The 14250-nt window shown below is 35.0% G+C and overlaps 1 protein-coding gene across 1 annotated transcript; it reads left to right on the forward strand.

The window, feature by feature from the left end:
- Nucleotides 1-593: 593 nt before the first annotated feature.
- On the forward strand, nt 594-2837 carry LRRC4C (leucine rich repeat containing 4C; the record flags this gene model as incomplete). Its single annotated transcript, XM_084230463.1, has 1 exon — nt 594-2837. The coding sequence occupies one exon, from the start codon at nt 594-596 to the stop codon at nt 2514-2516; it is 1923 nt and encodes a 640-aa protein (XP_084086589.1). The 3' UTR covers nt 2517-2837.
- Nucleotides 2838-14250: the final 11413 nt, after the last annotated feature.

Consider the following 14250-nt stretch of genomic DNA (forward strand, 5'->3'; position numbering starts at 1 on the left):
ATTCTTAATTTCTAACAAGGCATTCCAAATTTTCATTTCATACTGGGTCCCATTTGTTTTGCAGCCATTTGTAAATAGGATTTTTTTGTGAAGTCTACTGCCCAGGCACAAAGAATAACGCTCAGTAAAATGTCATCTATTACTAATTTTGAAAAGGGGCTTTAGTTTGTTGGGTAAATCCCATAACCTATTTCCTCACTTTCCCAGTCTGGTATGGACATTGAATTGAATGGTTAAGCACTCTTTGGTCCTTAAGCATTCAGGTCCCACTTGGTTGGTAAGTGCTGATTAAGGCCATCTATCCGCTTTTCATTTCTTTGTGGTTGTACATCTGATGGAATATAGAATGTGAATGGCTGCTAATTTGAAGTACAGAAACATTTCTCTATAAATATGAGCCACATTGCTCAATAAGAGCCATTAGAGTTTTTGTTTTCTTAGTCTAAGAAATGATGGCTTTAGCTGACACATTGTGTCACTGACATCGCTTTAGAAAGACAGCTGGAGGAGATCTAATAGTTTTTTTTGTTGTTGTTCTTATTGTTTTGCAGACAATTTGAACTCCAAAAGGACCAACACCAGATAAATTATGAATGTTGAACAAGATGACCTTACATCCACAGCAGATAATGATAGGTCCTAGGTTTAACAGGGCCCTATTCGACCCCCTGCTTGTGGTGCTGCTGGCTCTTCAACTTCTTGTGGTGGCTGGTCTGGTTCGGGCTCAAACCTGCCCTTCAGTCTGCTCCTGCAGCAACCAGTTCAGCAAGGTGATCTGTGTTCGGAAAAACCTACGTGAGGTTCCAGATGGCATCTCCACCAACACAAGGCTGCTGAACCTCCATGAGAACCAAATCCAGATCATCAAAGTGAACAGCTTCAAGCACTTGAGGCACCTGGAAATCTTACAGTTGAGTAGGAATCATATTAGAACAATTGAGATCGGGGCCTTCAATGGTCTGGCAAACCTCAACACTTTGGAACTCTTTGACAATCGTCTAACTACCATCCCAAATGGAGCTTTTGTATATTTGTCTAAACTGAAGGAGCTCTGGTTGCGAAACAACCCCATTGAAAGCATCCCTTCTTATGCTTTTAACAGAATCCCTTCTTTGCGCCGACTAGACTTAGGGGAATTGAAAAGGCTTTCATACATCTCAGAAGGTGCCTTTGAAGGTCTGTCCAACTTGAGGTATTTGAACCTTGCCATGTGCAACCTCCGGGAAATCCCTAACCTCACACCACTCATAAAGCTAGATGAGCTGGATCTTTCTGGGAATCATTTGTCTGCTATCAGGCCTGGCTCCTTCCAGGGGTTGATGCACCTTCAAAAACTGTGGATGATACAATCCCAGATTCAAGTGATTGAAAGGAATGCCTTTGATAACCTTCAGTCACTAGTGGAGATAAACCTGGCACACAACAATCTGACATTACTGCCTCATGACCTCTTCACTCCTTTGCATCATCTAGAGCGGATACACTTACATCACAACCCTTGGAACTGTAACTGTGACATACTGTGGCTCAGCTGGTGGATAAAAGACATGGCTCCCTCCAACACAGCTTGTTGTGCCCGGTGTAACACTCCTCCCAATCTGAAAGGGAGGTACATTGGGGAGCTCGACCAGAATTATTTCACCTGCTATGCTCCTGTGATTGTGGAGCCCCCGGCCGACCTCAATGTCACCGAAGGCATGGCAGCAGAGCTGAAATGCCGGGCCTCCACCTCCCTGACCTCCGTATCTTGGATTACTCCCAATGGAACGGTCATGACACATGGGGCGTACAAAGTGCGGATAGCTGTGCTCAGCGATGGCACGTTAAATTTCACGAATGTTACTGTGCAAGATACAGGCATGTACACATGTATGGTGAGTAATTCTGTTGGAAATACCACTGCTTCAGCCACCCTGAATGTTACTGCAGCAACCACTACTCCCTTCTCTTACTTTTCAACCGTCACAGTAGAGACGATGGAACCTTCTCAGGATGAGGCACGGACCACAGACAACAACGTGGGTCCCACTCCAGTGATTGACTGGGAGACCACCAACGTGACCACCTCCCTCACGCCACAGAGCACAAGGTCGACAGAAAAAGCATTCACCATCCCGGTGACTGATATGAACAGTGGAATCCCGGGAATTGATGAGGTCATGAAGACGACTAAAATCATCATTGGCTGTTTTGTGGCCATCACGCTCATGGCTGCAGTGATGCTGGTCATTTTCTATAAGATGAGGAAGCAGCACCATCGGCAGAATCACCATGCTCCGACAAGGACTGTTGAAATCATTAATGTGGATGATGAGATTACAGGGGACACTCCCATGGAAAGCCACCTGCCCATGCCTGCTATTGAGCATGAGCACCTAAATCACTATAACTCTTACAAATCTCCCTTCAACCACACAACAACAGTTAACACAATAAATTCAATACACAGTTCAGTGCATGAACCGTTATTGATCCGAATGAACTCTAAAGACAATGTACAAGAGACTCAAATCTAAAACATTTACAGAGTTACAGAAAACAAACAATCAAAAAAAGACAGTTTATTAAAAATGACACAAATGACTGGGCTAAATCTACTGTTTCAAAAAAGTGTCTTTACAAAAAAAAAACAAAAAAGAAAAGAAATTTATTTATTAAAAATTCTATTGTGATCTAAAGCAGACAAAATTATGTGTATTCCTCAGAACCTGTTTTTGCTGCACTTATTTACTATTTTCCCACATCTTGTCCCTGCTATCCCCAATTGCCATATTTTTCATAGGAGATCTCAATTCCCTAAAGAACTGGTCTAGAAAATTTTGTAAGATTTCTGTTACACTTTGAGATTTTTATGGTGAATTCTAGTGGTGAGATCTAGTCTATTTTGTCTTTCTTTCTCTATTTTTTTTCTTTTTTCCCTTTTTTTCCTCATGCCCTTATGAAGTAGACCAATTGGGAATGCAATGTCAGAAATAGATTTTTAAGAGAGAATGAGGGAAAAATACAAGATCTTATATTTTTCATGTAAGGATCTGTTCTGTATTTATGAGGAAGACCATTCTATGGAAATGGGGGGGGAAGTAAACAAACAGCCGATTAATTTACATATGAGCATCTATAAATCCCATGATCTTTTAAACAACTCTAGAACCAGAATTTGTAGTTCAAAAGCTAAAAATAAGATTACAAATAAAATATTGTTGGTTTTTCTGTACCTGGACACAACTCATTTTTAATATGTCTCAAATGTGAGAAACCTGAAGGTAATTAGATTTCTACTGTCTAAGAAAGAAAATGGTATAGCTTTGGCAATAACAATGATCTCCCTGGGGTCCTATCTCATTACTTGGCTTGAATTCTGGGTCTATATTCAAAGATGCTATGGTATTATTTTCTTCTCATTAGGGTTATCCTTGTTGAATGCTCAGATTAAAATGAATTGTTCTGTGAAGTAAATCCAGTTTCCCTTGGAAGAAAGTTCAACATAATTTATACACTGTCTCCTAAATAAATTTCTGCTGGCTAGATGATGTACAACCACAGAATGGATGGTATTCTAAATTAACAAAGTTGAAAACATTGTTTTGGTGCTGTCAGCAAATTCAGTTCAATTCAATACTCATTATTAAAGACTTTTCTACACTTATTTTAGGATTGGGGGTATGTAATCAATGAGATTTGATTCCTGCCTTTGAAACATTCATGATCTTATGTAAGTTATCATTAAGAAATATCAAGTTATTGTTGGGGGGCATCTCTACTTGTATAGTTATGTGAATGGCTGGGCATTGGGAACCTGAAATCTCAAAATATCAGGTTGCCATTTTTACAAAAACTTCCTTGATACAGAGTTTCTTTCATTTTTCTGAAAGAGCTCACTGGATCCCTCTAAGGCAGACAGTAGCGCTATAAAGATATCTGCATATTGGTTTGCTCTGAGGGAGGGATGCCCACAGGAGATATCAATGTTAATTTAGGGACCCAGAGATATTTTAGTTATGAGAACATACACTAACTTCCAAGTGAAAAAGGAACTTGTTTATTGGCACCTTGGGACCCTCTCAGTGTTTTAATATATTTTGTGTATGATTTATATCTTCAGCGATGTGAAGCAAAGTGAAAATGCACCCTCTTATTACCTGCCATTACCCTGTTGAGGAAACAAGGGTTGGCCGAGAATCCCTAACGAATGAGCAGCTTTGACACTCACACTACACTCTGGGTGAAAACCCAGTCATTACTAGCAAAGGAGCTCAGAGAAATGGGAGGAATGAATAGCAAATGAATGAGACCATACTGACTCTTGCTTCTACTTTTCAATCACTGATTCTCTATTGGACTTGTCATCCTTCATTCATTACCTCCCTTAGGAACACAGTTCACATTGACTTTCACTGCAGAGAAGACCTGAGAAAAGCAAAAAACACATGTTGACTGTCTTTGGTCAAGTTCTTCATATCAAATGTAGCTAATATATTCCCAAGCTGCAGATTCCACCAAAACAAAACAAAACAAGGAATATCTCTACATGGCAAGAGAGTGTTAGCATAAAGAGTGGTATGTATCAAGAGGGAAAAATAATCCTGCCCTGTCTTCATTGTGCTCACCAGTCTCTCTTTTTGGACCCTGTTCCATCTTTCATTTTGAACTTGTAGTAGTTCCTTTACAAAATCCTCCTTGACGGTGAGCTGAGTGGTTATTAGACAAATTCTACTAAGTAGAATGAAAGGTGAGTTTGAGCTAAAAGGGTTGAATTAGAAACTAAAACATAAAATAGAGTCCCATAGGAGATTGTAATCATCCTAATGAATATTAGGGGGAAATTATCAAAGATTTGTTAAAACAACTTGATTCCCACAATAAATTTAGAAATTCTTCTAACACCATCCAGTAGGTTTTGGGGTGGGAGGATGAAGTGCTGTAAAAGTGCTATAAAAGACTCTAAAGTGAATTCTAGATGTTTCATAATTAGTTGTGTCTATATTTGCTATGCATAATATTCTTGGCTTTTGGCCCCTCTATATAGTAATTACAGTGTTGTGTTAGACACTATCACAAACTCTGGACATCCTTGGATGAGTATAAAGCCCAGGTGACTGTTTAAACATCTGGTACATCATTGCAGCAAAACACAGTTCTATGTTCATCGTTATTTTTTATATATCTAAAGGCAACCAACTGGCAGTATTTGTAAGTGCTCATGTGTGACAAAAATATGTCATTTATAATTAATCAAATTAAGGTAGCATGATGATAATTTTAGTATATATATTTTCCTACTTAATGGATGTAGTTGTTTTCAGTAGACATCAGGAAGCTTTAGAAAGAAGATTCTTTATTTTTTTCTATACAGAAATATTACTTATTTTGCCAGCTGTCATCAAAAGCTCCTAAACTCTGAATATGAACAAATACAATTGCTTTGGTAGAGAGTAGAAGGATCTGGTTTAATTCTCACACAGAGACCCTCATGTAGGGTCATTAACTATTTCCCCTCATATTCTGAATATTTTGCAATTGAGTATAATCTTTTTCCAAACATTAAACAGTTGATTTGATCTTGGAATATTAGTTTTTTTTTTCTTTTTTGAGGAAGAAAATGTTGGTAGCCCATGATTACTCTTGGGCATTATAATCAAAAAGTTAAAAGTCCAGATATTCCTTGAGATCTCATCCTATAAAGTTCTGAATATGGATCTTGATAACAGAAGGGTATTTTACATGAGTAAGAGAAAAGAAGATGCATTTTTAGAATAAATTTTACTGAAACATGGGAAATTATTAACTGCCCCCAGAGTAGGCAATATTTTAATGTAGATATTAATCAAGGTTAAAAAACAAAAACAACCTTGAATCTTTCATCACTTTAGGACAATCATCAAGATACTTAGCAAGTAGAAGAGTTAGAGGTATAGAGTGTGCTGTTCTGAAGCAATGTAAATTTTAAATAATATGTTCAATGGATTATTTGGTGTTTTAGTGTAGCAATCCTAATAAAGATATTGAGGATAAAGGTATAATTAAATATCACAGACAAACCATGTTTTGATGAGGAGTCATGTTCATCTAAGAAGTCATTCCTCTTTCTTATAGCATAGAACTCTTATAAAAACATCTCCTCCCAAATATATATACACATCATTGTGTTTAATTAGATTGTGATTGCTTTACAAAAACTGCTTCAGATAAAAATGAGTCCAGAGGTTTCCTTAAAAGTCAAGGTACATTGGATTCTTTCTTTTTGTCCATACAAAGAAGTATCAACTCTTAACACACTGTATTAGAAATCAGCTGTGTCACCATTGTCTTCCTATGCTCCATCAGGATACAAAATAAGACACATCTGGCTCTGTAAGAGAAAAAGGAAACATCCTGGTGTTAAGGACAGTGCACTATCAATTACAATCCAAATGTAGGTGCTGAGCGAAGCCTTCTTACAACACCTACCAGCCTGCTATTTTTCTTCTCATGCTGTCGACAAAACCGTTGAGATTTCAAATTTTCTTCAGGTTATAGGAGAAATACACACATGTGTTAAATAAAATTATATATTTTTATTTTATAACAAATGTTGAGAAGAACTAAATGAAACTAGTGTTCAACTTCATTTGCCCAGGAGAAATAGACTAGAAATAGGTTATGACAAGACAGATAATACACAAAGCTATTTTAATGAAAGCAGTCAAGATTAGAAAAATCCTTCCTTTTGGTAAATTTCATTATATGCAGTAAATGAACCTACATATATTTTCCTTATGAAACAGAACATGAAATCTTAACCATCAATATTTGGTCCAACAATTTAATTTCATTTTCCAGATTATTAATGCTGCATTTTATCATATATTTGATGTTAAATTTGTTGAATTTGAAATTGTCCACATGACAGCAATCCTGCTTTTACCTGTTGACAGAAATGGTAACTATATGATTTTTTTGCTTGATTAGAAGTGAAGATTCGATGTAGTTTGAAGGAAAGTTATGGGCTCTGTGGCAGTACTAGACGCTATTCTTATTTATGTGATGGAGACAAGAATTTGGCTGAATATATACCAAACTCAAAGTCAGGATATCATGATGAAAACACACTATGATAATTCCTAGCATTATTATGACTTTATTTAACAGTAAAGCTTTTGAATGACAGTTACTTCTCAGCCCATAGTTCTATTAGAGGCATAAAACTAAAGTGGAACTCAACAAACGCTGTTTAATCACAGTTGCTAGTTTTATAAAGTGTATAGTTCTCTCACAGGGAAAAAAATGCAGATTCCATCCAACTAAATATATTAATGCATACACAAGACCAATTTTGATATATTTTATGATATATGCTTTTTATATATAGTAGCTACACTGAAATTTTAAATCAAATAATTTGTAATACTAGGGAAATCAGGATTTTTTTACTAATTAATATTTAAGAAGATAAATTAACATTAATAAAATTTGTATAATGCTTCAAAAGTGAAAGGTTGAGGTGGACTTCCAAGTCCTAATAGCAAATTTTATTTTTTAAAAAATATATAATTTTAGAAAATGAAAGAAGGAAGTAATAAAGTTTCTCTTTCCAGCACCCCTCAAGCAGACTAATTCATACTTGCAAAGATATTTCTTAACATAAATAGACTGTCAAAGAATGATCTTCAGTTAATTCTAATCATAAAAATGTCATGTAGCTATGTATTCAATTCACCTGACATTTTTTAAGAGTCTTGCAACCAAACCACTCCTAAAATATTAATGCCATCCTTGGTGTGCTCAATTGCATTTTTGTTTTACAATATATATCCTGTGGAAGTATATTTTATGTTCAACTTCCATTTTGCAGCCTGTTTTTAGGTTTTTCAGAGCTATAAAATCAAATGTTGCTGCACAACATTTAGTTATACAATCTGGAGTTCATTCCTAACGATATTGCGGTCAACCCATATAGTTGAATAAATTATTTTTCTAGGTACTGTAGGAGCGGTGCTTCTTCATTTTTATTCTTGAGTGCCAACAAAATTCCTTATATGATTCGTATAGACTTTATCTACAAGAAAAAATGAAGGATTGAGGAATTTTACAATAATGAAAAATGCTTAAAATGTTGCAACTTATAAGTATATGTAATATATATTATAAAGGAACTATGATAGAGTATGGCAACAGGTTTGTGTTCATAAAGCTTAAGCAATCATATATATAATGTTATATAGTATATATATATTTATGATTTTATAAACCATTACCATACTTTATATCAAAGATGCATGCCAACACATATAGATTATTCATCAGAATGTAATGCTAATGAGAGAAAGATCTTATTTTTTTGACCAGCATGATTTCAACTCGTTCCCATTACCATTAAACTCTTACAGTCTCAATTTATAATAAACTATAAGAGTGAATTATATTAGTTATTTAGAAGTCAATTTAGTAGTCAGAGCAAGCACTGATGTTTAGGAGTGAAAATAAACAACCAGGTATTGTGAGAAAAAAAGAAAAACTGGACTCTTGGAAGTTAGTGAGTTACCACTAGGTATTTATAAGGTAATTCAAAAATAAAAGCTGTCTGCTTTGTAGATTAGTGAGTGCTTTCTCCTGTTTTCTCATTGGTTGAGCCTTGAAAGAATAGTGATTGTATTTTAATTAATGTATCAATTGCGGTTGGTAACCCTCTTCCAGATCTTATCTTCTGGTACTTTCCACCTCGATTCCATAATTATTACATAAGCACATGTTAACAAGCTTATCTCATCACTAATGACAATGCCAGATAACACTAGCTACAAGTAAGCCCTTTATTAAGATGGACAAGTTCATAACAAGAGCAAATGCTAGCAATACCTAATTCTCTAGATTGATGTCTAGACCTTACTCTGTGAAGTACAACAGAAGTCCAGAAAGCACAACTGGCCTGAAGAAGTCCTCAGAGCTGGGAATGTCATCATTCATCATTATAGCTACCATTTACGGAACACCTAAACTCATCATCTTCCATCCTTGCAAAGTTCTGTAAGGTAGGTATCTCCTTTTTAGAATGAAGAAAATGAGAGTAAACTTTTTTTTTTCTGCACAAAAATTCAGAAGAAAAATAAGAGTCTAAGAAGAGCATTGAAATTCCAGAATATTTCACCCATTCTGTTCTAATTTTTCCCTATTACACTCTGTTAGATTATATTCTCCTGGAAAATGGAGACACATATTAGTAACTGGTATTAGGGTCACTTGTTCCTTCAAATTTACTAATAAAATTGGGAGACCAAGGCCTGTGTAGCACTGAATTGTTTAATATAGCAAATCCTCAAATACATTGAATTTCACAGAGGAACTTCAGACGGAGAACTTTATGGATCAGTTAGCATTCAACTATGAAAATCTATCAATCAACACTATTTTTTATCATAAATCATCAGTTTAAGTATCTTATTTTTAGGATTGCATTATGATTCACTTTTACATTCTAATAAAATATCAATGGCTTTATTTAGTAAAGGCTCATATTCCAGTCACTTTTTATTACAAAAAAATTCTCTTTACCACTTCATAGTTCTTTACACATCATTATGAAAACTGTTTTTGAGAAGTTATAAAATCAAGGCCATCCATTTTATTTTTCTAAGATACTACACAATATTTAAAGCTGTCTAAATTTAAACATTTACTGATAATATTTACTTGCTAAGTAGATAAAAAGGGAGAAAAATCACATCAGATGTACCCAAAAAAAATCAGAGGAAACTCACTTAAACTCATTTAGTATCTTTCCATTTCTAGATAGATTTATTCCTGAAACATTCATGAAGTGCTTGCTATATGATAACAATGAGTAAATTTGTTAGGAATGCAAAGTACAAGAATATAAACTTTATCTTCGATGGTACTGTATTACAGAATTGCAAACACAATATGATACATTCATTGAAAGAGACAGTGTATATGCTATACACAAAGAGAAAGGCAACCTGGGCATTGTGGCTAGGGAAGAGGAAATGAATGTTTTTTTAAGCTTTTTATTTATTTTTATTGTATTTTTTTTATTGAGGTAATGTTGGTTTACAACACTGTATATGAATTAGGTATATAGCGTCACATCTCTCCAGACCTATGTTACTACACCAAACCCACCATCAACACATCCATAATTCTCCACCCCAGTTCAATGAGCACCCTCCTTCTCTGCTCCCCAGATCCCATACTGCCTGTCTGGTAGATTCAGTTCCAGAATTCTAGGGTTTGTTTTGGTTTGGTTTTGTCTGTTCCTTTGTTGTTGTTGTTGTTGTTTTTTTCCTGACATCTGTCTTTCTCCTTACTTCACATAACACAATCTTCTATCCATGTCATCACAACTGGAAAATTAACTAAAGTAAGACATCAGCTGAGCCCTACCTGGATGACTTGGTATTAGCCAGGTGTCAGGAGAGGTTATATCAGCTTTCCTAGAACAATATACAAGAAGTCAAAGATCAAGCAATAACTGTATGGTAGAATGACAGGTTGCTTGGATGTTTTTAAAATCTGCAATTTGGAGATTGCTAAAGGAAAAAGTTAAGACTATGAATGAAGAGCTTGTAGAGTATACTGTCCCTGTTGAACTTAGCTTATAGATGGAGTATTAACATTTTCTCAGTTACTGAGTGGTACCCTCAGATTTGAACTTTGAAGATAAGCAAATAAAAAATATAAGGTGCTAAAATAAAAGTAGAGCAGAGGAAAACTCATTTTTGAAGGTGTTTCACTTCTATAGTAGAAAGATGATTAATAGATATTGTACACAGATGTGTTGGTGGATATTTTAAGAAAAGAAAACAAAGTCAAGCTGAGTTAGCTGGATATAGTATCTCACTGGATGTTGGGGACAGGGGAGAAGTCAAGATTTCTTAAATGCATTAACTATTCAAAATATGGAAGGTGGGTAGGGATTAGAAAATACTGTTTGTAGTTGAAGACTGAAATAGGACATGTTCTGGGTGGAGATGGGGTATGAAATCATGTCTTCACTTAGTTTTCGATGTAAAGGGTTGAGTACCTATGGATAGGCAGGTTTAATTTCCTTATTGGAAGCTTTTTTTTCTGGACATATAATATTAATCATGCCATTCAGTTTTCAGAGAAAACTGAAAGAGCAGTGAGACCACCAATTATTTAACACAAGAATTCCAGTGGGTTAGGACAGTCTTGTCAGAAATTATAACATTTGGTAAGATGCAGAGAAACCCATTACTAAAAACCCATTAAAGAAGTATTCCTTGACTCTTTAGATTATACCAGATCTTCAGTTATCAACTTAAAGATGCGTACCAAATGAAAAAGAGAAGATAAATTGACACAGATAATTATTTAATCATAGCTGTGATAAGCACTACAAGGTAAAACTGCAGGATCAGATAATTGAAAATATAAAGCAAAGAAATTTGTTCTTGACTGGGAACTTTAAAGTAGTGGCTTTTAAAGAAAGATTGAATTGCTATAAGGTAAAAGAGAGATTGAGGCCAAGAGATGTGGAGGCAATGAGTCTGAAACAGGAGCTGGTGTGGGTTAGGTTTTTGCGGTTTAAAGAAACAGATGAAAAAGAAGCAAAAAAGCAGGAGGAGAACCAAGAGATTTATGGTATCCAGACAAATAGAGTTTTGTGAAAAGCATAAATCTAATCATCTAAGAAATTTAAATGCACTGTACTCGGCAGTTGGGAAGCTAGTGATAGGTTTAGCAGGAACCATTTCAGGAAATGTGTGTATCGGTGGGCATGTAGTGGGAAGCATAAAGGAGGCCATATTAAAGTGAAGTGAGAGAATAATTAGCAGGACATAAATGGAGACAATGAGATAGATTATTGTGAAGGAATTTTAAAAGTGAAAGTAGATCAGTGCTAGTAAGAAGGAAAAATTGTGAGTCTAATAACTGACTTTATTGTATAGGCAGGCAGGTGTCTTGGAAAACAAAAAGGCATGTGGACTAATAGTTACATTAAATTGACTAATTTATGAGAATGAAATGCGGAATGAGTGAAATTATAAATTCCAATCTGGTCAGGCCTTAAAAAAAGTGCCTTAATTTTTGTTGTTGTGGTTGTGGTTGTGGTTGTTTTCTGTTTGAAACTAACATTACGTTCTGTTCTATAGCACAAGAGTGGCTCAGTAATAACGGCAGATAAAGAGAATTTACTAAGGAACCATAAACTTATGATCTGTGTAATGAGACTGGTTTATCATTTACAATAGTTTGAAAGAACAAGAAACAAATACTTTGGATAAGTTTCCTGAATTGGTAATTAATCCCCTTGAGGAGTTTCTTTCATCTCTTGATATACAATGAAGCAATGCAATTTGTATTTAATGGAAGAACAATGAAACATGAAATTTAAAATACTAGAGTCCATTATGAGAATGAAAATAGGTTATCATCTATTAAGTAATATTAATTGATGTTATAATAGCTCAAAACAAAAGAGTATAGCTGCAGTTTTCCAACGTATTCAGATAAGAACTATGATGAATGGAATAAATCCAGGCTTTTAATTTTGTGAGTAGAATATAGAAGCACATTTCAATGCAAGCAGTACAAGCTCCAAGATGGAATAAATGAAGCTCTAGAGATCAGGTTATAGTAACATTTTGCTATGAACATCAAGCCATAGGCAAGAGACAGATATTTCTTCCATCTCAAAGAATTCTCATTTAATGTTTAGTTGTTTCACGGGCATTATAAATCCAGAATTCTGAAAGATTTTCAAAATTTATTTGTACTTATTCATAGTGAAACAATATTATTTGGTAAGTAAATGACAATGGTTTCTAATTTATGTTTCCATTGAACTTCACTTATAAGCTATCCCCCTTGATGGTAGAGCAAAATAGAGCAATGTATCACAGAGTAATAAATTTGTATCATAGAGTGATTTGTTATACTAAAATATGTATGTAGCATAAATTTAATTTATAACAACACACATAATTAGTTTGTATATGGCTCACAATAATATTAAATAACAGTAAGTGATATTTTGAAAACCATGTAAGAAGGGTGACCTGAAATCTCCTTATTCAGCCTTGATGACTGGGTTTGTTTGGGGTACAGTTCAGAATAAAATATGTCCATTCTAACACCTAAGTTATGAAAATAAAAAAAATCAAATGTCATGGACAGGTAGCCCTATCTGGACCAAATTGATAATTATTAGAATTGGGGACACATTAGAGGCAAAAAAAAAAAAAGAGATTTTTAATCAGATACAATGTCCTTAAAGAAAATGATAATCTCTTTATAAAACTAATACTAATAGTATAGAAACTCCATTCATTTCTCTGTGGTTCTTGGATTGGATGTTTACTATCATGGTATCCAAAGAAGTCCATCATCACTTCATGTCATGCTTTTAACTTGTCACAAAATGCAAAATTTAGTATAGAATTTAGATAAATTTCCTGCCTAGAGTTGAAGATCTTTACTTTCTCTATTTTTAATTAGTTAATTAAAATTCATCAAGATTCCAAGTGAGCTGTCTAAATAAGCTATTTGTAGCCAGTGAATCAAATATATGAAGTGAGTTTTTTTTTTTATAAATTTTATTGTTATATTCCCCATACAATTGCAGCCCCCCATTCTGACCCCAATCCCTCCCCTCCCGCCCCCGCCCCCCTAAAAGTGTCTCTGGTTCATAGTTTTTTGTTGATTTTGATTTTCACTTTCTTATAGTTATTCATTTTCCTGGTCCCTTATTTAAGTTTTCTAGATTCCTGCTATGAGTGAGACCATCCGGTATTTTTCTTTTTCTTTTTGGCTTATTTCGCTGAGCATGATCCCTTCCAGCGCCATCCATGTTGCAGCAAATTGCATGTGTTTATCTTTTTTGAATGCTGAGTAATATTCCATGGTATATATGTACCACATCTTCTTGATCCAGTCATCTATTTTTGGGCATTTGGGTTGTTTCCAAAGCTTAGCTATTGTAAACAGTGCTGCTATAAACATAGGGGTGCAGGTGTTCTTTGGAATTGATGTTTCTGTGTCCTTTGGGTAAATACCTAGGAGTGGAATTGCTGGGTCATATGGAAGCTCTATGTTTAGTAGGTCCAGAAATCTCCACACAGCTTTCCACAGTGGTTGGACCAGTTTGCACTCCCACCAACAGTGCAGAAGAGTTCCTTTTTCTCCACACCCTCGCCAACATTTGTTGTTGCTAGTTTTTTTAATATGTGCCATTCTCACTGGTGTAAGATGGTATCTCGTGGTAGTTTTGATTTGCATTTCCCTGATGACAAG

Source organism: Talpa europaea (assembly GCF_964194135.1).
Source record: "Talpa europaea genome assembly, chromosome: 1".
NCBI lineage: Eukaryota > Metazoa > Chordata > Mammalia > Eulipotyphla > Talpidae > Talpa > Talpa europaea.